Genomic DNA, 24,559 nt, shown 5'->3' on the forward strand with positions numbered 1-24,559 from the left:
AGATATCCGATGTTTAGCGTGCACTGCAGAGAAACCCATAGAATGCATGAATTGCCTAATTGAACTATTAAACCAAAGGGAAAATACCTTTGTTGTAGCTAAAATTAACTTAAATATGAAAAAGAAAAACGTTTTCAAAGTTCGTTGAAAGCTAAGAATTAAAACAAATTAATATATGTTGTGAACAACGTGTATGCACGCGTTTGGCGTCAATTTACGGTGGTGTGTGCATAAGTTACATATGCACACATAGAGACAACGAAATCTCCCAGTCGTAAGTTCGGTAACGTATTCAAAAAAACGGCACAAAACGTTAGTTTATCGAGCCAAATTTGCGTGCTAGTTGCAGTTCATTGCGGGCCGTCTATATGTGTTTCAATAAAGTGCATCCAGATACATACTGAAACAAAAATTTGTGAACGCATTCCGAAAAAAATAGTTCAAAAACTCATTTTTTTACCTAAAGAGAAAAGTATGATAATTTTCCAAGGCAAGAGTGCGTGCTTAGAGCATTGCATTGCGATGGTGTCCAGATGTGTTTAAAAATGATCAGTCCTGATTCATTTTGCTGAGAATATAAATAACAAAAATTAAGCCCGAAGATTGCCAATGGTCGTTTCTTAAAATTTCTTTTTTTGGTACTGTTCTCTTGATAAACAAATAATAGAGACAAAAGGGTACATGCAAGGAAGCGCGTGGTTTTTCTTGTCCCTTGCATTTCTCGTCAGTTGCTTTTTAAATCTTAAAAGTGATGTTCATGCCACGTGTTTTGAAAAATGTTTTTGCTTTATGCCCCCAATTTTACACCATTATTTTTACAGTTAAGTTAGGTGTTGACATACAATATTTACTGAACTGCACGCGAAACACACACAAGTTCAAGATACCTACAACATTGTACAAGTTTAAAAGTTGTAGTGTTTTTTTTGGTGACAGCTCCGCATTAAGGCAGTTTATGAGGGTTTTATTTCTGACCAATCACGAGTGGAAACTGTTTTTACAAGCTCCGGCTTAAATTAGGTCACTAGCTAAAATTATTAAATTTGAGAAAACTGGTAATGGTTAAGCATTTTTTCACCCGTTACTTGAAGAGTAAAAGGATGTATTCGTACTAGATTCGACGGAAAGCATGTAACAGGTAAAATAAATCGTTTTCGACCCCTCAATGTATTTATATTCTTGATCAGGATCATTAACTGAGTCGATCTAGCCATGTCCGTCTGTCCGTGTGACGCTGAAATCTCGAATACTATAAATGTTGGGACTTGGCATGCAAATTCGTTGGCTTCCTGCGCAGCGCAAGTTTGTTTCAGCAGGGTGCCACGCCCACAAACGACTATAACACTAACATTTTTTATGAGATTTTCTTCTTATTATCAATACCCATCTAGAAGTCAAATATTATAAAAAACGGATTAGTCGGACCAAATAAATATTAACATTTTACAATTCAATCGAGATAGCACACCACATGCAGCAAATCAGCTGTTTTCACTGAGTAATGGGTATCTAATAGTCGAGGCCATCGACTAAATTTTTGGTTAGTATATTTAAAGCGTCTTTTTGAATTCTTAGATCAGATATTTTAAGCTTGGCATAAAAAAATAACTTAAAAATCGAAATCTGATTTGGTACCTTTCATAATAAATTATTAACATATAATATATGATATTACGTCATATTTTAGGAGGTAGCCTTTTTATTGGATCTGCCGCGACCTTGTTATTTTTTAAAAGACGAGCATGGCCCGCAGGTGTTGGAGCTGGCTTTGAAATTGAAATGAAAATGATTTCATTTCTTTGAAGTGAAGATAATACCATGTAAATTCAAAAAAACCATTTATTATTGATTGACTATTTCTTTAATTAGATTGCTCCGATGGGAAAAATAAACAAAAAGGTCGTTCGTAGGACATGTAAAAAAGCGCGCGGTTTTCATTGTCTCTTTCATTTCTTGTCCGTTGCTTTTTTAATTCTGAAAGGTGAAGTTCGTGCCACGTGTTTTTAAAATTTTTTTTTCGCAGTATGGCACTAATTTTCATTAATATTTTCACTGGTAAGTTATGTTTAGATAATGTAGTTTAATATGAACACAAAAGAGTAAAACTGCAAAGGCATAAGTACATGTTGAAATTTGTTCAAATGTTCAAATGTGCAAAAGTCACATGATAACTGTGCACGTACATGTTTGCATGAATGTATGTGTACGAGAAACAGACGCACATTCCAATGGTCTGTTCTTTTGCTCTCTCGATATTCTCGTTTACTTCTTTTTGATCATAAAATCTATATGTGCATTATTATTTATTCTTTGCGGGTGGTCTGCATAATACTTAATTGTATTATATTTATTTATTATCAAAACCATAGGTTATGGGCCCAGACACAATTGCAATAATTAAATAATAGTGCTTTGATCGTTCCATTGTGAAAGTGCATAAACCCAGTCGTAAGTTGCGGAACGTGTTTTAAAAAAACATAGTTCTGGGTCGTACCTTTTTTACGCAAAACAGCACGCATGCAAATTTTCCAAGGCAAATGTGCGTGCTGGGTGCATTCTATTGCGGTGCCTTCTATAAGTGTTTCAGAATAATGCATCCAGAAGCATGCCCAAACTCCCGTTTCGGGAACGTATTCCGAAAGAAATAGTTATGGGTCGTATCTTTTTTACGCAAAGCAACACGCGTGCAAATTTAACTAGCAACTGTGCGTGCTGGGGGCAGTCTTTTGGGTGCCATCTGGGTGTATTTTAATATAGTGCATCTAGGTGCATTTTAGTGGGAATGTAAAAAAACCAAACTCAAACCCGAAGGTTGCCGATGCCCATTTTTTTACAATCGTCTTTTTTCGAAACTGTTCTCTTGACAAACAAATAATAAAGACAAAAGGGAACATGCAAGGAAGCGAGCGGTTTTTCATGCCTCTTGCATTTCTCGTCAGTTGCATTTTTAGTTCTGAAAAGTGAAGTTCGTGCCACGTGTTTTGAAAAAGTTTGTTGCTTTCTGCCACCAATTTTACATCAATATTTTCACAGGTAAGTAAAGTGTAGATAATTTAGTTCAATATGAACACAATAAAATAACACAGTACATGTACACTGAACATTCAAACTAAAAATATATTAAACAAATAAAATAATAACTATTTTTATGTAAATTTTACATACAAAATAAACATATTGTATATTTGTAATGTATATACACATATTTCAAAATATATAATATTCAATTTGCTTTATATTTTTTTAGAATCGCAAAAAATGATTGGGCACATCAAGGACTGAACTGCGTAAATGACAAAAGTACATAAACAAGAAGGAAGCACCAAAGCACCGTGCAGAAGGGGAGTTACTCCGATTAGAAATTAGTTGCGTTCTTGAATATTGAAATGAAAATAAATATGAAATTGAAATCCAGTTTTATGTATTCCTGGGGAAAACTTCCAGATATTTGGTTTTTGAATGCTTCTAGGTGCATTCCTGGGTACATGTTACAGGTGCATTAAAAAAGAGTACACCCAGAAGGAGTTTAGTATGTTGCTTCCAGGTGATGCCATTTCATAATGAAAGAACGCGTGCTGGAATGCTGTCATTTACGACTGGGGCAGTGACATGGCTCATCGCAAAAAGCTTTTTTTGTTTTTTTTTGTGCCTAAAACGCTGTGCCGCTGTTGACGTCAGCAGAGCAGTCGGCGCAGCGTAGAACACTGCCCACGAAAACGATCGTGCAACAAAGAGAGGCAGATATTCGGATATTTCCCTCTCTTTCTTGTCTTATAATCTGCCTGCACTCCGCGCTCGCAGAGACAAATTTCGGCTGGTCCGTTATTTTTTGTTTGCGTCTCTCCGTTATGTTCGGCTAGCGACTAATATTTCGGCGGAAAATTTTTCGTGGAGCAGCGACATGTGAATGCCCTAATATTTTAGGAGCATTATTGTGTATCGAAAAAAAAACTAATATTGTTTTATAAAAGTAAACTATTTGATTATAGTAAAATTTAGTATATTGAATTTACTTATAATGTTATATTTACTTATTATACATTTTTATTACAATATAATTTTTTAGTTAAGTTATAGAAATTTAGTCCGTTAAAATTGATTTAAGTATTTAAAACATTTAAGTATTAACATTTAAAAAAAAAATCGTATTGTATTTTTTACTCAAGAAGTAAAAACTATATAGTCGGATATATAATTCACTTTAGAAAGGGAAGAGAAAACAAAAGAAATCTAGTAAAGGGGTGAGAAGACTTGGTGCATTCTGTTTGAGTGATTGAAAGGGAAGCATCCATTTTAATGGTGCGCAGCAGAGTTACTTTAATCGTTTAGTTAATATAATAAAGTCAGGTAAGTGCTACATTAAGTTTAAGATGTTGTGCATTGATCTTAGTTTAAAGTACGTAAATTTTGAAGGTATTCAATGGGTTCCGTTAGCCGAAAGTGGATGACGAAATGTTTTGTGCCAATAAAAATCCTGCAAAGGGTTAAACACAGCTATAAAAGGTAAATATACAATTAAACAAATAAAACGCATTTTTGAAACATATGTTTTTTCAGGAGCGTTGGCCAAGGATTCAGAGGACCCGTACAAAGGTTTAAGAACATAAAAACAGAAACAATAATTGTACAATTTTTGAAAATCTAAATAATACCATATAATTAAAATGAATTAAAATGAAATTAAATATGTATGTATTTTAAATTTTATATTTTTATAATTGAAAACTCAAGGAAAAATTCTGATTTTCACAAGTGATTCACTTGGGACGTGTCCCTTGCAAGTGATTTCACAAGTGAAAACTCAAGGAAAAATTCTGATTTTCCCAAGTGATTCACTTGGGACGAGTCACCGGCACGTGACAGGCCATACGAAAAATGAGTATAAGGAACAAGTGAAATCCCGTAGGACTTCGAAAAATTTTCATTTGAATTTTCACTTGTGAAAATGCCGACATCCCATACAATTTTCTATATGGAGCGTCACTTGCTCTTCACTTGTGCACGAGGACATGTCCCAGGTTATTCCCAAGGTGATTCACAAGTGAAACTTTTTTTTTGGAACTGAAGGGCATATACATATGTACATGTACATATGCGGAGCGGTCCCTGAACAACAAGGTGCGATTCTTGAACAATAAGTAATATTAAATTGGTTTTATTTATTTTGATAACTAACGCTGCGACAAATTCGCTGCAAAACATTTTTCTATTTCCAGGAAAAAGCTACATACATATAACCAATTTGGAGTGATATTTCTACAACACATTTCAACGAATTCGCCGAGAAATCTTTCAAGAACACACACAAACGCTTCGATAAATTCGCCGCAAATCTTTACGTTGCGACGGGATAGTGTTGACATTCGAAATTGCTGGACAGTGTTGCCAGACAGGGCTGCTGCTGAGAGACATTGTTGCTGTTCGAAGTTGCTGGACAGTGACATCCATAAGTTCTATCATTTTGTATGCCAATAAAGTGTCTGATTTGACGTAAATCGGTCAATTGAAACTTATAATGAAGGTAAGATTTAAAATTGGACATCGTAACAGACTTGTTTGTAGCAATAACTACATCATCCACATACAACCAGATATATATATTTCTCGAAATATCTTCCTAGTCCAATATATAAATACACCGATCAACTCCTAAGTTTGGAAATCTAACATCCTTCAACACACTTTCAAAAATTTCGGTCCAACATCTATCATCTTGCTTAAATCCATATATAGCTTTATTAAGCTTACATACTTTATTCGCATAAGAACGATACAGGCCTTTTAGAACATTCATGGAGACTTCATCCTTTAGAGTTCTGTATAAAAATGCAGTTTTTACATCCATATGGTGAACCATTAAATCGTATTGATTTGAAAGTGCCAACGAAAATCTAAAACGGCAAATTCGTGCAACTGGTGCAAATGTCGCATTGTAATCAGTCATATATTCTTGAGTGAAGCCCCGCGCTACAAGTCTTGCTTTGTACTTTACTAAGTTCCCAAATTCACCTTGTTTTATACTAAATACCCATTTGCAATCAACTATGTTTTTATTATCTGGTCTTTGCACTAAGAAGCAAGTATTATTTTATAAATGGGAATTAAGTTAATCTTGTATAGTAGACTTCTGCGTGAATGCATCCAAAACGGCAAATGAATAACTTATTGTAGAAGTGGGCACACTTTTTTTTCTGCAGAGTATATTTGGGTGTGAGAGAGTAGGGTACTATTGTCTGTTTTGATTGAAAGTGTTTTCACTCATTCCATAGTTGTGCAGCTGTTGATGAGAACAGCAAAGTTGGTGTGCGGTAGTAAACGCGTTAGAGTGGGCATTAGAGTGGGCGTGGCATATTCGCGTAACAAACTTGCGCTGCGTACAAGTCTACGGAATCTAAATCTGAAATCCCATTTCTCTATCTTTAATAGTTTCCGAGATATAAGCGTTCATACCTACGATTTTTAAAAGTTTGTGAGCTTGTGACTTTTTTTGGGTCAATCGATAGGTATTGATGAGAGCAATACATTTCAGTTAAAATTTATTCTAGCATCAAAACTGTAGGAGCCACAGCTTTGGGTGGCTTGTGGGGGTTAGAGTGGGCGTGGCACTCTGCTGAAACAAACTTGCGCTGCGTAAGAAGCTCAGGAATCTGCACGCCAAATATCAATAGCCTCTCTCTTATAGTTTCCGAGATCTCAGCGTTCATCCGGACAGACCGACGGACAGACGGACATGGCTAGATCGATTCGGCTAGTGATCCTGATCAAGAATATATATACTTTATGGAGTCGAAAACGCTTCCTTCTACCTGTTACATACTTTCTGATGAATCTAGTATACCCTTTTACTCTACGAGTAACGGGTATAAAAATGCAACTGACAAAAAATGCAAGGGACACGAAAAACCGCGATTCCTTGCATGTTCCCTTCTGTCTTTATTATATGTTTGTCAAGAGTGCAGTACCGAAAAGAAAGATCGTAAAAAAACGACCATTAGCAACCTTCGGGTTTCATGATTGTGACTTACATTCCCAGAAAAATTAACCCGGTTGGGATATACCAGAAAAAATACGAAATTCCGCGAGGGAATTTCGATGAACGCCCTTAGCCGCTGCGCAAAGAATAAAGCCTAGTACTCAGATCGGCTAAGAGTTTCACTAGTCGCAAAATCTTATTCTTTGTAGAGTGACCGAAGTTTTCAAAGTTCACGCGCAATTCATGTGGCATGGTCTTACTGTCAAGCAGCTGGGCTTGTTGCCAACCGGAAAACAAATCAATTTAAAAAAGAAGAGTCTGCTGGTGCACAAAGAAGTTAAATTAAAAACAAATGAAATGCTCAACGAATGTTTTTATTTATGTAAATTAGAGTTAGTTAAAGGCTTCCTTCTCGTCCCACGGACGCTTCGCTATCTTTCCCGCGCCATCTGCAGCCCAGCTCCGAGTCCCTATAGGCTGGCCAATATTGGCTGGAGATGGCTCCTCCAGCTGTCCCTTAGCGGGCGACCATATTTTCTCCTCAGAGCTCGTCGGAGATCGAACGATGTCCCATGTTCCTTCCCACTGGGATTCTTTAGTGGATCTCCTCCAGCGCTTCAACTATCCTGCGGATTTGGCCCGTTGTGGTATTGCTTCCTGTCGGTCAAGTCCCACAACAATGGGCAACAGCTTGGATTAGGGGTCCTTTTTCATCTGCACTGACCTCCTTTAGCCGTTTTTGGTGTTTTTCTTCAATTTTTAATTTTTAAGTTCCCCACCGCTTCTGCACGAACACCGCCAAAGATTAAATTTCTTATTCTTTGGGCCGCAGCTAACGGCGTTCATCGAAAATTCACTCGCGAAATCTGGTATTTTTTGTGGTATTTCCTTAGGTCATCTGAGTACCCCGCTGAAAAACAGACCCGACGAAAACCTTTAGCCGCCTGTTTGCCTCTCGCTCACTTCTATGGTTAGCTCGCTGTTTTCGTCGATCTGAGTACTAGGCTCAAAGAATTTAAATTTTCGTTGTGTTCGTGCAGAAGCGGTGTTAAAACGAAAAATTAAAAATGGATCGCAGAACCCAAAACGCCTGCAGGAGGTCAGTGCAGATTAAAAAGGATATATAATCCAAGCCTTATTCAAGTTGGGACTTGGCCCTCAGGAAGCAATTCCACAGCAGGAAAAATCCGCAGAATAATGGAAGTCCTGAAGGTAATCCAATTGAGAAGCCCTTTGAGAAGGAGCATGACGAGTGCGACTTTGCTCCCTACATGGACATCCTGCCGGACGGGTCCCCGCAAAGAAAGTAAGTCCTGACCAAAAGAATTTGGTTACGTTGCACTAATACAGTGACGAACCTAAGTGTTGGCACACTTAGCATCTCCAAGTGCGCTTTTCTACCTCTATAAATGGTTATCAAATTCAACAAAATTATTTTGTATAAATGGAATTATTAAAATCCAATTAATTTTATTTCACTGAACTATCTCTTAAAACTACATTTTTAAAATTAAGAAAGCAAAAAATAAGCGGGTGTTAGGTTAAACTAGCGAACCCTTTAGCCACTTGAAATTATTATTATTTCTCATAAGAAGATAAAAAGGTCCCAGAAGCCATTTGGGATACTTAGATACCGTTTTTCGATCCATAAATGGTTATATTCTTGACCTTTATTATCAGTTGGTTTGTTCTAGCTGCATAAAACTTGCACTTAGCACTTGACATGGCCTTTCAGAAGGCTACTTGGTAAGTATCCTTGCCAAAGACCTTCTTATCCTAAAATTAGAGCAGTGCTGAGTAGATCTGAGGGTTGTCATTATCCATTTATGTAATCCATTCGCCTCCCTGGCTGCTTAATGTTTTGTATCGTCCTATGAGCCATGCATTTTTGCATGGCTAGAGTCCTTTAGAGCGCCATAAAAGACTCACAACGAATCGGCTTCAGGGCACCCATTCACAAATGTTAGTATACAACTGACCCTGATCGATTTTATGATACTTATTTAGGATAATACCACTTAAGATATAGAGACAAAGCGGATTTGGCAAAAAAAAGCAACCAAATCAACGAGCTGGAGGATAAATTGCCGGGATGCTAGGCGACTTCCTACAGCATCATCGAAACAAGCCTATTGAAACTCTTAGCCGATCTAAGTACTAGGCCTTAACACGTGAATATGATGTTGCTTTGGAATTCAGAGTGACCAACAAAATAATATCAAATTATCGCAATTTCGATATTTGGGCAAACAAAAAATCACTATAAAAATACATTATTTTTAGATTATTTTTTTTAAATTATCAACAATTCTAGTAAATGGTAATGGTGAGTAAAACAAGGCAATTTTACGAAAAATCAACAGGAAATTTACGCAATCACTTAAAGGTAAGCGTGTTGTTGAGTAATTTTTACTGAAAGTTTGTGGCCTTTGCGCACCGCCAAGCCTTAAGCCTAGTACTCACATCGACGAAAACCGTGAGCTAACCATAGGAGTGAGCGAGAGGCGAACAGGCGGCTAAAGCTTTTCGTCGGGTCTGTTTTTCAGCGCGGTACTCAGATGAGCTAAGGAAATACCAGAAAAAATACCAGATTTAGAGAGTGAATTTTCGATGAACGCCGTTAGCCGCGGCCCAAAGAATAAGAAATTCAATCTTTGGCGGTATTCGTGCAGAAGTGGTGGGGAATTTAATAATGAAAAATGGAAGAAAAACACCAAAAACGGCTAAAGGAGGTCAGTGCAGATGAAAAAGGACGCCTAATCCAAGCTGTTGCCCATTATTGTAGGACTTGACCGACAGGAAGCAATACCACAACGGGGCAAATCCGCAGAATAGTTGAAGTGCTGAAGGAGATCCACTAGAGAATCCCAGTGTGAAGGAACATGGGACACCGCTCGATCTCCGACCAGCTCTCCATTGAAGACTCCACCTCCAAAAAAAATAACGTCGCCCGCTTAGGGACAGCTGGAGGAGCCATTACCCGCCATTATTGGCCAGCCTATTGGGACTTGGAGCTGGACTACAGATGGCGCGGGAAAGATGGCGAAGCATCCGGGGGACGAAAAGGAAGCCTTAAACTGCTAATTTACATAAATAAAAACTTTCGTTGAATATTTCATTTATTTTTGTTTGTGCACCACCAGACTCTTCTTTTTTAAATTGCTCCAATTGATTTGTTTTCCGTTTGGCAACAAGCCCAGCTGCTTGACAGTAAGACCATGCCACATGCATTGCCGGTGAACTTTAAAAACTTCGGTCACACTACAAAGAATAAGATTTTTCGACTAGTGAAACTCTTAGCCGATCTGAGTACTAGGCTTTAAAACCAAATTTTTTTGCTTTCTTGTACAGAAAACTACCATTTCAGATGGTGAGCTTAGTTGACCTTAAAAAAGTCCACCCTAATGTAAATAAAGTAAATCCAGCCTAAGTTTAATAATTTGAAAATGTAAGAAATTTTATATTTGTATGTATATTTCTAAATTTTTAGTACTAAAAAAGCTTGCAAAATTTTAGAGGGTTCATCCAACCAGCTACTCAGAGTATGAAAGTAAAAAAGTAAAAACTGTTGTGGAACATTCAAAGGAATCAAAAGAATCAAGGTCGTATTTCATTTTCCTGGGTTCAACACAAGTAATTAATTAAATAACAAAATGTAATACCTTAATTTATATTATTTATGTTTATTGAAATATTTGCAGGTCAATCAGAAAATTTGCGATTAAATCGTGCCGGAAATGTTGCCAATTTATTACGTCGAAAAGACATCTTTTTAGGAGCAGTTGGTGGACGTCCCGTTAATATGCCGTACTGAAAAACTATTAGGTCGATGTTGGATAAACGCCGATTTGAATATGAACAAGATATTAATTATATTCCTTTTGTTTGCATAACAGCTGATATATGAAGCGCCAACAACAAAAGTTTTTTAATGTCACCGGGCATCATATCGATTCCAATTTAGAGAGGCATGCGGTTGTTTCTGGCTTATTAAAGAGTACGTTTTTCTTGTACACATAAATGAATTGGAAAAACATTGTCAGATACTTATTCTTAATATGGGTTACTTAATACGGCGCTGTTACCGACAGAGCTTCAAATTTCAGCAAGGCTTTAAAGATACATTTGCAGGATCGAATTCTGTCCATCCGGAGGATTCAGAGGCCGATGATAGAGTTCCATTTATGTTTGTGAGGCAGGTAAAATAATTCTCCGAAAACATTTTAGATGCGCCCCCTACACCTTAAACTTAGTAGTCACTAAAGATGCAGAGAAGGCACTTGAGAACTACACATTTAAACGATTGTATTATTCATTTCTTGTAAAAGCTACTTCTTTGTGGAGCAGATCAACGGTTGCTGTAGATAAGATAGAAGCCAATTTTCATCTCAGACTTGTAGCTCGTTGCACGATGTCGTTCATTCATATCAATCACGATCTCTTTCCGCATTAAAAATGCCATATTTTACAGTAAACAAGTTAAATATCTTGGGGGAAATGAATTCCGTTACTGGTATTTTTCAAAACCCATAGCTCTATTACAGGTTGAAAATAGATGTTACCTTGGATATTTGTTGCCCACATTACATAGGATCATTCACTAGAAAATCTGTATGAACTGGAAATCTCTGACTCACTTTCAGATGCACTGAAAGCGAGTATTAATGAAAGTATTAAGGAATGGCCCTTTGAACAATGCTAAGAACATGAAGGCAATTTTGTTATTGACAGTGTGGTTACAAACGGTTCGGGGGAGTTTTAAAAAAAGATTTTGAGAATTACAAAGGTTATGTTAAAGAAAAAAACCTTTCAAATTACTTTACCTTATTTACCATAAGAAATATGATTTGTTGATGAAAAAAGAAAGAAAATGTTAATTGATTGTGCCTAACCGAAGTAGACACATCGGGGTCACACCGCGGGAAAAAAAGGGGGTTGTTACCGCCCCAGTACATTTTGAAACGTCGATTAATTTACATAAATTCATCGGTTGGATCCGACACCAATCAACATCTCGCCGACAATCGAAAGACCATACAGTTACAGTGCGATCCTCAATAGGAGAGGAAGATTTTTTAAAGCTCTTGATTTTATCTTGATTTTGTAATTTGATTTAACTAATAAAAACATCGGAGTATAAAGCAGTGCTGTTCGAAGCTTTCATTAAAAGGTCGGCTGTAACATTCTTTAAAAAATCGTAATATACGAGAGTACAAAGAAACAAAACACCACAAGTTGCTGCGTCTGAACAATAAAGTTCCGTAGTAACAATATTAAATCTAATCTAGTTCCAACAGCGGGTTAACTATTAATTGGTGCTCGACTGCGTCTTAAAAACAATAAAGTTCCGCAGTCCGTACATCAATAAAATAATATATATATAATATATACAATAATAATAATCGTGACACGAACTTAAACTGACAAATAGATTCTTGCGAAGACACTCCGCGTATTGGTGTTAGTGATTCGTGGTAAAAAAACCAAAAAGAACAAAACTATATTCTCATTCCACGGTTTGCCTTTCTGCCAACTAAGGCTGTGAGTAGGGGCACAGCTTGCGAAAGCAAATAAATTTTCCCCCAACAGGCAGAGAAGCTCAAAACCGAAATCAATTTCGCGAACAATTAAAAATGCTTCCACGGGGAGATGATGCCTCGGTATGCGGTGCTTGCAAAAAAGATCGACCCGGGATAGACATAATATGGGTTCAATGTGATAATTGCAAGACCTGGTACCATTTCTCTTGTGTGCGTGAAGAAAGCGCAAATAATCTTAAAGGCTGGGCCTGCCCTCCTTGCGACCAACTGCACATCAAGGCTCGGCCGCGCAGGGATTGCAAAAAGAGACGAAAATGAGTTTACAAAAAACACCCGGTTTAAACACGTCAACTAACGTTCTTATGTTACAGATGCTAGAGGAAAAACGAGAAGCTGAGCAGAGATATATTGAACAAAAATATAATATTTTGTCGCGCCAACATGATCCCAACATGACATGGACACCCACGACAATGGGCCCCAGCAGCGTTCAATTATCAGCTCGACAAATACTACCAGCTGATTTACTTACATTTAACGGAAACCCAGACGAGTGGCCCACCTTTATAAGCGCCTTTGAAAACAGCACTTCTGCTGCCGGCTTTTCAAATGTCGAAAATATGCTTCGACTTCAAAAATGTCTTAAAGGGAAAGCGTACGATCTAGTCCGAGACAAGCTTTTGTTGCCAACCATGGTTCCCTTGCCCTTGCTGTTCGCAACATCTGTGCTACCATGGAGTCGTGTCAACTAGATGCACATCTAAACAACCCTATGCTTGTTCGCGAGTTGGTTGACAAACTTCCAAATCAATATAAGCTGAACTGGGCAATGCACCCAAAAGGTGGATCCATAGCAAATGTAAAAGCATTTAGCGATTGGTTGTATAAGATCGCAGAAGCAGCCTCCACAGTCGTTTCAACATCAAACTCAAGGACAAATAATGTACATACTCATACCAGCTACAATGCGGAATCGGAGGAGACCCCACACGATTCCTACCGATCCGAGAACTCACCTTGCTGCGTATGCCAAAGCGCACAGCATCAAGTCGCTCAATGTGAACAATTCAAAAATCTCACTTACGAAGGAAGGCAACAAGTTGTTCGCGACAACAGGCTCTGTTTTAAGTGCCTGAAAGTTCATGGCCATAGATGCTCTTTTACTAAAGCATGCGGTGTTGGAGGATGTTAGTCAAGGCATCATCCCTAACTTCACAAAGGCAAGCCCAATATCAACGTTGTCACGTCTCACCAAGTCAAGTCAGCAGAAGTTGAACAATATTTTCGAATCGTGCCAATACATGTCCAAGGTGACAATATTCAAGTTGACACCTTCGCTTTCCTGGACGAAGGCTCTTCGGTCACACTAATAGACGAATCCTTCTTTAAGCATTTAAACATAAGTGGCACCCCCGAACCTATCTGTATGCAGTGGACCAATCAAACCACCAGAAGAGAGGGCAATTCCGTACGCTGCAATATTCGAGTCGCCGGGGCAGGCGCCACTAAAACATATTGGCTAAATAATGTCCACACTGTGAAAAACCTAGGCTTGCCAAAACAGACGATGAACGTACATGAATTGCGCATCAAGTTTCCACATCTAGATGGAATACTCCTACAATCTTATTTGAATGCCGAACCAATGATTTTTATTGGAACCAACAACTGGAAGCTCGCTGTACCACGAAGGCTCAGAGAAGGAAAATGGAATGATCCCATTGCCTCTAAGTGTATTCTCGGCTAAGGACTGCAAGGCTCCACAAGCTCCAAAACTACATTTTCCATGCACCACTGCCAGTGCAACTGGGACGAGATTGAAAAGAGCATTAAAGAAAGTTTTCGCGTTGAAACTGTTACTCCAAAGACGTTATGTTCCGTGGATGACGAGAAGGCCCTGAAAATATTGGATAAAACTTGTTCTAAGAATAAGGGACATTATCAAGTAGGACTTCTATGGCGCGAGAATAATCCAACTCTTCCGGAAAGCTACAACAACGCAATGAAACGGCTAAACTGTCTAAAGGCTAAGATAAGCCGAGAACCTGAACTTTTTGGCAAAATTGAGATGCAAATAAATAATCTACTCGAAAAAGGGTATGCATCCGAACTGTCCAGTGCCGAACTCCTTGAACAGCCCGAACGCGTGTGGTACCTTCCAATATTTATAACCCACAATCCAAATAAACCTCAAAAGGTCCGTCTCGTCTGGGATGCGGCTGCTAAATCCCACGGGAAGTCAAACAACGACTTCATGTATACCGGCCCCGATTTACTACATCCACTTACCGAAGTATTAATGGCGTTTCGAGTTGGTGAGATAGCTGTTTGTGGCGACATTGCTGAAATGTTCCACCAAATTCGAATCCTAGTTTTGTATGGTATAACAACGAAGCGCAAGTAATCAGAACCTTTGTAATGAGATCTATGACATTCGGAATATCCTGTGCGTCATGCATTGCTCATTATGTTCGCGACAAGAACGCGGAGGAATACAAGCTGCAAAGCCCGCGTGCGTTCGAAGCCATTACCAAGGCACACTACGTCGACGACTACATCGATAGCCTAGGCAACGAAACTGAAGCAATCGAGGTTACCCTTAAGGTCCGAGACATACACGCGGCTGGAGGTTTCAATATAAGGAACTGGGCTTCTAATTCACCCGAAGTCTTGAAACATTTACAGGGTGATTCCCTCGATCTACAGTCGCCAAAGGAACTCGGAGATCCAGAAAAAGTCCTCGGTATGTTTTGGGAATTAGCAACTGACATGTTTAAATATGTTTTCAGATTCGCACGAATGAAAAGAAACGTCCTTTCTGAAGAAGCCTTGCCAACCAAACGTGAGGTACTGCAAGTGGTGATGTCCATATTTGATCCATTAGGATTCTTATCCTGCTACACTATTGGCCTCAAAATGCTCCTTCAGGAAATTTGGCGCACAGGCATAGGCTGGGACGACATCTTACCAGGACCTCAGCTGAGTTTTTGGACGAAATGGAAAGACTTGCTACCCCAAGCTACAACTATTCAAGTACCGCGCCATTACTCGCCCTTACTTTGTATGGCAGATTTTGTTGAACTACATACTTTCGTGGACGCCAGTGAGTACGGATATGCCGCCGTGTATTACTTTCGGATAGGAAACGGGGATGATATCACCGTCTCACTGATGGCAGCAAAAAGAAAGTTTGCTCCCCTGAAGCCACTTTCCATACCCCGAATGGAACTACTTGCTGCCGTAATCGGTGCACGTCTATCCTACAAAGTGCGGAGCATTCGCAACATAAGCGTCGATCAACACACTTATTGGACCGATTTAAGGACAGTACTTTCCTGGCTAACGATGGACCCGCGTAATTTTTACTCTTTTGTAAAGCATCGCGTAGGAGAAATTCTGGAGACCACAAACGCTGGTCAGTGGCATTGGGTACCAACAAAGCTTAACGTAGCAGACATGGCGACAAAGTTTATCAGCAAACCAAACTCACAGGAATGGATTAACGGCCAAATGATGCTTCAAAAGTCAAAGGACCAGTGGCCAAAACAGCCCACTTTGTGCCCTTCTTACAAAGTCGACCATGATGAGATTAAAAAAACGGTCTTGATAATCAGAAAGGAAAGCATAGTAGTAATGGTACCATTATACGTTGAGCGCTTTTCTGATTGGAAGCGCTAATACCGAGCAACGGCACCTTTCCTGTTATACTTGTACATTCTACGAGCTAGATGCAAAGCTGAGAAACTCCAAAAAATTCTTACGCGCGAACAACTGGCGTCGGCCAAAAACCTACTCTTCAGGAAAGCACGACAAGATAATTTCAAATCGGAACTCGAGACTCTTCAATCAAACGGATTCATAAGTAATCGCAGCGTATTGATTGGACTGAATATTTACATAGATAGTGATGGAATAATGCGTACTCAAGGCCGTTCAGACACAATAAATCAAAGCCGAGACCAAATTGTCTTGCCAAAGCGCCACCACATCACTCAACTTATAGTAAAGGAATTTCACGAAACAAACCATCACATGCTTCACGAGGGAACAATTAATCTAATCCGCAGCGTATATTTTATTCCCCAGTTATGTGTTGTTTACAAATCCGTACGGAAAGCGTGCCAAAGATGCAAAAATAATACGGCGATCCCGGAACCACCTCAGATGGCACCACTACCGCCAGCTAGAGTCGCCAGCTTTGAGAGGCCCTTTACATACACTAGAGTGGATTTCTTCGGTCCAATTCTCGTTAACGTAGGCCGACACAAAGAAAAACGTTGGGGTGTTATATTTACATACCTCACTCTGTGCGCAGTTCATATAGAGATAGCCCACAGCCTTGACACAAGCTCTTGCATAATGTGCCTGGCAAACTTTATGTCGCGACGCGGGACGCCCAAGGAAATATTTTCTGACAATGGAACAAATTTCAAAGCAACCGAAAAGATTGTCAAAGAGGAGCTAAAAAATGTTGCGTTCGACAAGCTCCTTATAAAATATGACAAAATTAAATGGCGCTTCAATCCACCTGCCGCACCACACATGGGCGCGGCATGGGAACGTTTAATTCGATCGATTAAAATGGTACTCAAATCCATTTCCCCGAACGTCAATTACAACGACGAAAGTCTCAAAAATGCTCTTATAAGTGCAGAATACGTAATAAACTCCCGCCCACTGACCTTCGTTTCCTTGCAGGCAGAAGACGATGACGCACTTACTCCCAACCATTTATTGTTAAGATCCGCAGACGGCTTCAAGCCTCCACTGACAAGCGAGTCAAGCCCAAGATCTTCTAGCCGATCTTTTCTGGAGGAGGTGGGTGAAGGAATACATGCCAATAATCACCAAGCGATCCAAATGGTTTCCCAAACGACATCCCCTGACAGTTGGCGACGTCGTAATCGTAGTGGACGAAATTCTACCCAGGAACCTTTGGCCCAAAGGACGAATTACAGAGGTCGTCACAGCCAAAGATGGTCAAGTTCGATCTGCTACTATTAAGACTCAACATGGTATTATGGTACGGCCAGCAACCAAAATAGCTGTACTGGACGTTGCTTCTAAGTAAATGTAAACATCCCATAGCTGTTTACGTGGGGGGGGAATGTTACCGCCCCAGTACATTTTGAAACGTCGATTAATTTACATAAATTCATCGGTTGGATCCGACACCAGTCAACATCTTGCCGACAATCGAAAGACCATACAGTTACAGTGCGATCCTCAATAGGAGAGGAAGATTTTTTAAAGCTCTTGATTTTATCTTGGTTTTGTAATTTGATTTAACTAATAAAAACATCGGAGTATAAAGCAGTGCTGTTAGAAGCTTTCATTAAGGGGTCGGCTGTAACAGGGGTAATGAGCACTTGTCGCTGGCACGGGGGCGCTTTGCTGGCAGGACGATCGCGTCGCGGCAATGGTAACGATGGTTACGGCGATGCCGAACCACAGTCGATGCGTACCTGCGCTGAGGTTGAGCTAACGTTGGTTAGCTGCTAGTGGAGAGGTTTTACGAGCCCTATTCCTAGAGGTAGAATGTAGAACCGCGGAGTTATGAGATGTGTTGATAACTGATTTATTCTTCATTTGATACCTGCTTATATACTACTTGGAACAGTGGCGGATCTAGGGTTGCTGGCGCCCGGGGCAAAGCGAAAAATTCCGCCCCCTCCCTATTTGCTGTACGAATAACATTAGGAGTATTTAAAGTGTAAATAGGTTATTAATTATTAAAAGCTTATATGTTTGAAGAATTGTATTTCATATCGATTCTTTTGTCAGTTACAACGGAAAAAGCATTATTATTTGTGTTTTTGCAAGACAAAAAAATATTACTTTTAGAATATAACTTTTCTGGCCTTGATTGCCGCAAATTCAGCAATAATATCATTGTAGTCGAGTGATGCTGCTACTTCATTTTCGATAGGAAAATATGAATTCTCGAAACATATATTGCTAGTCGGACTCGATTTAGCGCCTCTTAGATTTGGCGCCCGGGGCGCTTGCCCCTTTCGCCCCCCCCCCTAGATCAGCCACTGACTTGGAACACGGAAGCTTAGTGTAATGATTAGTGAAATAAGCTATATTCTTAAGTAGGTCAGGGAATTATGATTATGGAGCAGTTGGCTCAGCTAAAACTGCAACATGTGCTGACTGCATTGGCGCGTCTGTTCCCAACTTGGCTACTGCTTGATTTGTTGGGTGTGGTTATGTTGAGTACCTTTGGGTACGAACATTCTCCCCCCATTGAGGGGTACCCTCAATTAAGTCGTGATGTCGGTCAGCCTTTGACCGAATTGTATAGGAAGCACCTAACAATTCATTGACCAAGGTGGATCTTTCCTTCAACTGCGGTTCATGTTTGTGATTCAGGTCCTTCACATCTTCTTGATGCTGCTTAACACTCCCCTTTGCGATAAAATTGACATTACCGTGGGGACTGAAATTGTGCCCTCGTAGAACTTGATCATTTGGCACGTCTATGGTATGTGGACGTTCTGCAACAAAACTAAGATATTTCTTGGCTAAGTTTAGAAATGTTGAATCAAAGTCAGCCTTCTTGTAGGTCTTAAATTGATGAGATGTCGGTTATATATTCATCGGATTTTTATCTTTCGTTGGCTCATAAGCAGCGTTCGGTCCTGCAAAATCACCTCTGCCTTCTACCAGAATAGGGTTGATTTCCGTATCAGATGGGGCTTCTTTATTGAGATAACCTGTGATTACATAACCAAGCCTAGTGCCTTGTGCCAAAGGTTTAATAGGTCCTAGTTCAAGAAGTTCACCGGTTATTACACGAGAATACACCTCAACCCCTAAGGTTAGGTCAATGGGTCCGGGTTGCCGAAAGTCAGGATCTGCTAACGGCAGTCACTCGGGAATATTAAGATCGGTATCAATCGGTACTGACGGTTGGTCTGTAATGACTGTGGGAATAATAAATACCTCTAGGTGTTTCAAACCCTGATGTAACTGATGAGAGCTTTAGTGTTGATCTAATTGCTGTCGATATTTTTCCTCCGATTCCAGATATTTCAATCGGTGACCTTTCCTTAAGAGATCTGCCACTCTCCTTGAGATAAGATTCACCTGCCTGCCAATGCAGTCAGCACTTGTCGCTGGCACGGGGACGCTTTGCTGGCAGGACGATCGCGTCGCGGCCATGGTATATAGTTGGTTGCTGCGATGCCGAACCACAGGCGATGCGGACCTGCGCTGAGGTTGAGCTAACGTTGGTTAGCTGCTAGTGGAGATAGTGTTTTACGAGAACTAATCCCAGAGGTAGGAAGTAGAACCGCGGAGTTATGAGATGCGTTGATAACTGATTTATTCTTCATTTGATACCTGCTTATATACTACTTGGAACACGGAAGCTTAGTGTAATGATTAGTGAAATAAGCTATATTCTAAAGTAGGTCAGGGAATTATGATTATGGTGCAGTTGGCTCAGCTAAAACTGCAACATGTGCTGACTGCATTGGCGCGTCAGTGTGCCGTTGAGTCTGTGACACGGTGAGTCGGTGAGACGGTGAATTAGTGAGACATATAATATGCTGATCAGCAATTCTCATATGCAGTGGGTGCTACTGAACGCCTGGTACTGACACTGCAACATGTGCTGACTGCATTGGCGGGTCAGTGAGCCGTTGAGTCGGTGAGACGGTGAGTTAGTCTAAAGTGAGTGCTACTGAGCGCCCGGTACTGTTCCCAACTTGGCTACTGCTTGATTTGTTGGGTGTGGTCATGTTGAATACCTTTGGGTACGAACATTAATTATTTTTAAAAATACTGAAACCAGTGACATAGTTATATTTCGTCATATAATATAATAAAAAAAGATAAAAAAAATATATCTTATATATACACTGGTCGGTATAAGTATTTTGACAAAACAAAAGTTAAATATTCTTATAATTTGAACTTAATTCTTGTAAACTTGCCGTTTGAACGGTACAATACATTTCTTAACTATTTATTGAATTGGACGAATTTGTGTAAATCTACTTTTTAAACTTTTTCCTCGTCTTGAAAACTTAAATTTTTTGATCCAAAAAGTTTCTTCAAACAAAAGTAATAGTAACTGCAAAAAGAATTTTCAAAATCATTTTGCATATATTTTTACGATTTTTTAAAAATGTTTAGAAACATGAATTTGATCCATATTTTTCTTTTTTTCATAAAAATTTTTTCCTACATTGTCACCTTCGAAAAATCATACAAAATATAAGCTAAATGATTTTTTAAAAATTATTTTTGTAGTTACTATTATTTGTTTGAAGGAACTTTTTGCATCAAAAAATGTAAGTTTTCAAGTCGAGGAAAAAAGTTTAAAAAGAAGATGTTTACACAAATTCGTCCTTTTCAATAAGTACTAAATGGGTTAAGAAATGTATTGTATCATTCAAACGGCATTTAAATTACCTTTCCATTGATGCCAAAGCTTACAAGAAGTAAGTTTAAATTATGAATACACTTAACTTTGTTTTGTCAAAATACTTATGCCGACCAGTGTACATATAAAAAAAATTTTTTTTATCTTTACCTAGAACCTGGTGAAATGAATTACCTTACATTTTATATCCAATATCTTTTACCTTTCCTAGGTATAAAAAATCAGCACCTTTCCCAACACTTCGTGACACGGTAAAATGTTAATCTGACTATATCAATAGTAACGAGCTTACGTTATCTACATCGAAAGAGATTCAAATGTTAATCGGGCTAGACCGATAGTAACGAGCTTACATTATCTACATCGAAAGAGATTCAAATGTTTATCGGGCTAGACCGATCGTGACGAGCTTACATTATCTACATCGAAAGCGATTCAAACAAAATATCTAAATTTCGAATTCATCACGATCACTATTTTTTGCAATATCACTCAAGTAGTCTGGTTTTGTGAGCAGGGCTGACCATTTTTTGGAAGTAGGGGTGGCACTGGGAACCTAGAGGTAGGAAAAATGATGTCTCTGCTCAACTTTCCTCTCAGTGCTAAATTTTAATTTTTTGTCCTGTTTTCGGCGAATTATTACAACGTAACAAACAAAAAAGTTAATGCAAGACTCTTATCGAGTCCCCTTACCTTATCTGTGGGTGTTTCGGAGTTGGGACAGTCGACAGTGTCATAGGAATTAGTCAGTATTTATACCCGTTACTCGTAGAGTAAAAGGGTATACTAGTTTCTCCGGAAAGTATGTAACAGGCAGAAGGAAGCGTTTCCGACCCAATAAAGTATATACATTCTTGATCAGGATCTGTCCGTCTGTCCGTATGAACGCTGAGATCTCGGAAACTATAAGAGCTACAATAATGGGATTAGGCATGCAGATTCCTGAAATTCCTGCGCAGCGCATGTTTGTTTCAGCAATGGGCCACGCCCACTCTAACGCCCACAAACCGCCCAAAACTGTGGCTCCTTCAGTTTTGATGCTAAAATAAAAATTTTAACTGAATTGTATTGTTCTCATCAATACCTATCGATTGATTTAAAAAAATATTGTCACACCCACAAACCGCCCAAGCCTGTGGCGCCCCCAATTTTCATGCTAGATACAAAATTATAACTGAAATGTATTGTTCTTATCAATACCTATCGATTGACCCAAAAAAAAGTTTGCCACGACCACTTTTACTATGTTTATGCTAAGGGTTTCATGATTTCTTGAAAGCGTGAAATAAAATTGGCTCCTGTTTATGCGACGCGGCCGAGTTCATGCATTTATCTATCTCAGCTGACAGAGATGCCGGACCGGTGGAAAAAGGTGTGAGATATAATTAAACCGAAAATTTTTTTCCGATTCGCATGAAATAATCTTGCTAGTATTAACATTTTTTCTACCATCAAAATAAAAGATACAAACTTGTTTCCATTGGCACTGAATTTAAAAATAATGTGTTAAAAGTAAGGTGTATTTATGTATTTTTATCGATCTGGCAACTCCGATAATTATATAGAGTTACCGAAGTTTAATTGTGTCCATTTCACGATTTCAGTTTGAATTCATAGTCAACTTTCGTGTGTTGCCGAATTCACGAAATGGCGTTTATGCACACACGAATCGGCTGAAATCGCGAAATGAAAGCGTGAATTCGGCATCGCATAAACACAGTATTTAACGCCCACAAACCGCCCACAAACTTGAAAAAATCGTAAATATGAACGCGGATATCTCGGAAACTATTAAAGATAGAGAAAGGGGATCTCAGATTTAGATTCCGTAGCCTAGTACGCAGCGCAAGTTTGTTACGCGAATTTGCCACGCCCGCTCTAACGCCCACAAACCGCCCGAACCTGTAGCGCCCACAATTTTCATGCTAGATAAAAAATTTTAACCGAAATGTATTAGTCTCGACAGTACCTATCGATTGATTCAAAAAAATATTGCCACGCCCGCTCTAACGCCCACAAACCGCCCGAACCTGTAGCGCCCACAATTTTCATGCTAGATAAAAAATTTTAACCGAAATGTATTAGTCTCGACAGTACCTATCGATTGATTCAAAAAAATATTGGCACGCCCAATCTAACGCCCACAAACCGACCGAAAAAAGTTTGCCACGCCCATTCTAACGTGCATAACGGTTAAATCTGTCTATCGCCCTTATAACCATATATTGAGATCATGGGTAGGTGGGGCATTTCAATCTCGCTTTGATGCTTGCATATGTCTATTTCCCTTTAGTCCTATTAGCTGAGTACCGGGTATCTGATAGTCGAGGTACTCGACGTTCTTCCTTGTTTTTTATACTGCGATCGCTGCATTTACAATCTTCAACTACACAATGTCACCGGCCTTCCCACCGGCCAAAAACAGATTAGTATTTAAGCAAAAAAGTAAGTTAAAGACTAGTCACACAATGTTGAGTTACCTATCGATTAACCCAAACACCCGGTTGTCCAAAATAAAATGTGTTTAAACAGGGTTACCCAAATTACAGGGTTATGTCAGCTGTCGCTTGCTTTAATTATCATAAAACATATGAAGATATGTAAGATAAAGATATTAATGCGTTGTTGATAGGTGCGGCAGACCATTATAATAAAGATATTGTAAGGCTCATTGGCGTAGCAGTGATGTCTATAGAATCCTTTTGATATTCTGCAACTCGTCCATCTTGTAGTATTTGTTATTTATTATACCCGTTACTCGTAGAGTAAAAGGGTATACTAGATTCGTCGGAAAGTATGTAACAGGCAAAAGGAAGCGTTTCCGACCCCATAAAGTATATATATTCTTGATCAGGATCACTAGCCGAGTCGATATAGCCATGTCCGTCTGTCCGTCTGTCCGTATGAACGCTGAGATCTCGGAAACTATACAAGCTACAATACTAGGATTAGGCATGCAGATTCCTAAGATTCCTGCGCAGCGCAATTTTGTTTCAGCAGAGTGCCACGCCCACTCTAACGCCCACAAACCGCACAAACCTGTGGCGCCCACAATTTGTTTTAACTGAAATGTATTGGTATCGTCAATACCTATCGATTGATCCAAAAATTTGCCACGCCCACTCTAACGCCCATAAATCTGTCTTCCGCCGGTAGGTGGCGCATTTCAATCTCGCTTTGCTGCTTGAATATCTCCATTTCCCTTTGGTTCCTTTAACTGAGTAACGGATATCTTATAGTCGAGGTAGCGTTCTTCCTTGTTTTTACTTAAGACAGCTACGACTTGGACATTTTGGGAAGAGGATGTACCCAACAGCATTTTCTTGGAGCAGAGCAATTTCCACGTCTTAGTGAAACAACTCCCAAACCTCCGAAAAAAGAATAAGATGAGAATGCGATTACCTTGTTCACTCTTGGATCGTCTGTGTTCAAGCCGATCATGTGTCGAGTCCTTTATGAGTTTACTCGAGAAGTGATTGTCAAACTTGCTCCGCACAATCTTCCGAATTGTTGGATGAACATTCAAAAAGAATAATTGATGTCGAGGTCCATGTGCTTTTTTTGGGAGATTACGCATTTTCGTTTTCAACCCGGAACAGAGGGCTTTCAATTACAACCTGTCAAAAACAAAAGAGTGGTGGAAAACGCATT

At 39.3% G+C, this 24,559-nt stretch overlaps 2 protein-coding genes and 1 long non-coding RNA gene across 11 annotated transcripts in view; 2 read left to right on the forward strand and 1 right to left on the reverse strand.

The window, feature by feature from the left end:
* LOC108015781 (uncharacterized) overlaps positions 1 to 17,824 on the forward strand; it is a 34,643-nt gene extending 16,819 nt beyond the window's left edge. Inside the window, exons 1-4 of one of the 7 annotated variants that reach the window (XR_011604062.1) lie at positions 10,241 to 10,421; positions 10,490 to 10,606; positions 10,675 to 17,097; positions 17,212 to 17,824. Coding sequence is in view for 6 of the 7 variants with exons in the window: in XM_070995969.1 (XP_070852070.1) it covers positions 14,932 to 16,191 (1,260 nt within the window). In the remaining variant the exon portion in view is untranslated. Of the gene's footprint in view, positions 1 to 10,240; positions 10,422 to 10,474; positions 10,607 to 10,674 lie in introns of those variants that run through there. The other 6 variants (XM_065868491.2, XM_065868493.2, XM_065868490.2 and 3 more) reach the window with 6 other exon arrangements.
* Positions 1 to 24,559, reverse strand: part of LOC108011916 (uncharacterized) — a 323,723-nt gene that overhangs the window by 139,275 nt on the left and 159,889 nt on the right. The gene's annotated exons all lie outside the window — the stretch shown is intronic.
* On the forward strand, positions 4,217 to 4,652 carry LOC118878665 (uncharacterized). The gene is made up of 3 exons (XR_005015196.3): positions 4,217 to 4,347; positions 4,414 to 4,503; positions 4,558 to 4,652. It is a non-coding gene; the product is annotated as an uncharacterized lncRNA (long non-coding RNA).

Source organism: Drosophila suzukii, chromosome 3, assembly GCF_043229965.1.
Source record: "Drosophila suzukii chromosome 3, CBGP_Dsuzu_IsoJpt1.0, whole genome shotgun sequence".
NCBI lineage: Eukaryota > Metazoa > Arthropoda > Insecta > Diptera > Drosophilidae > Drosophila > Drosophila suzukii.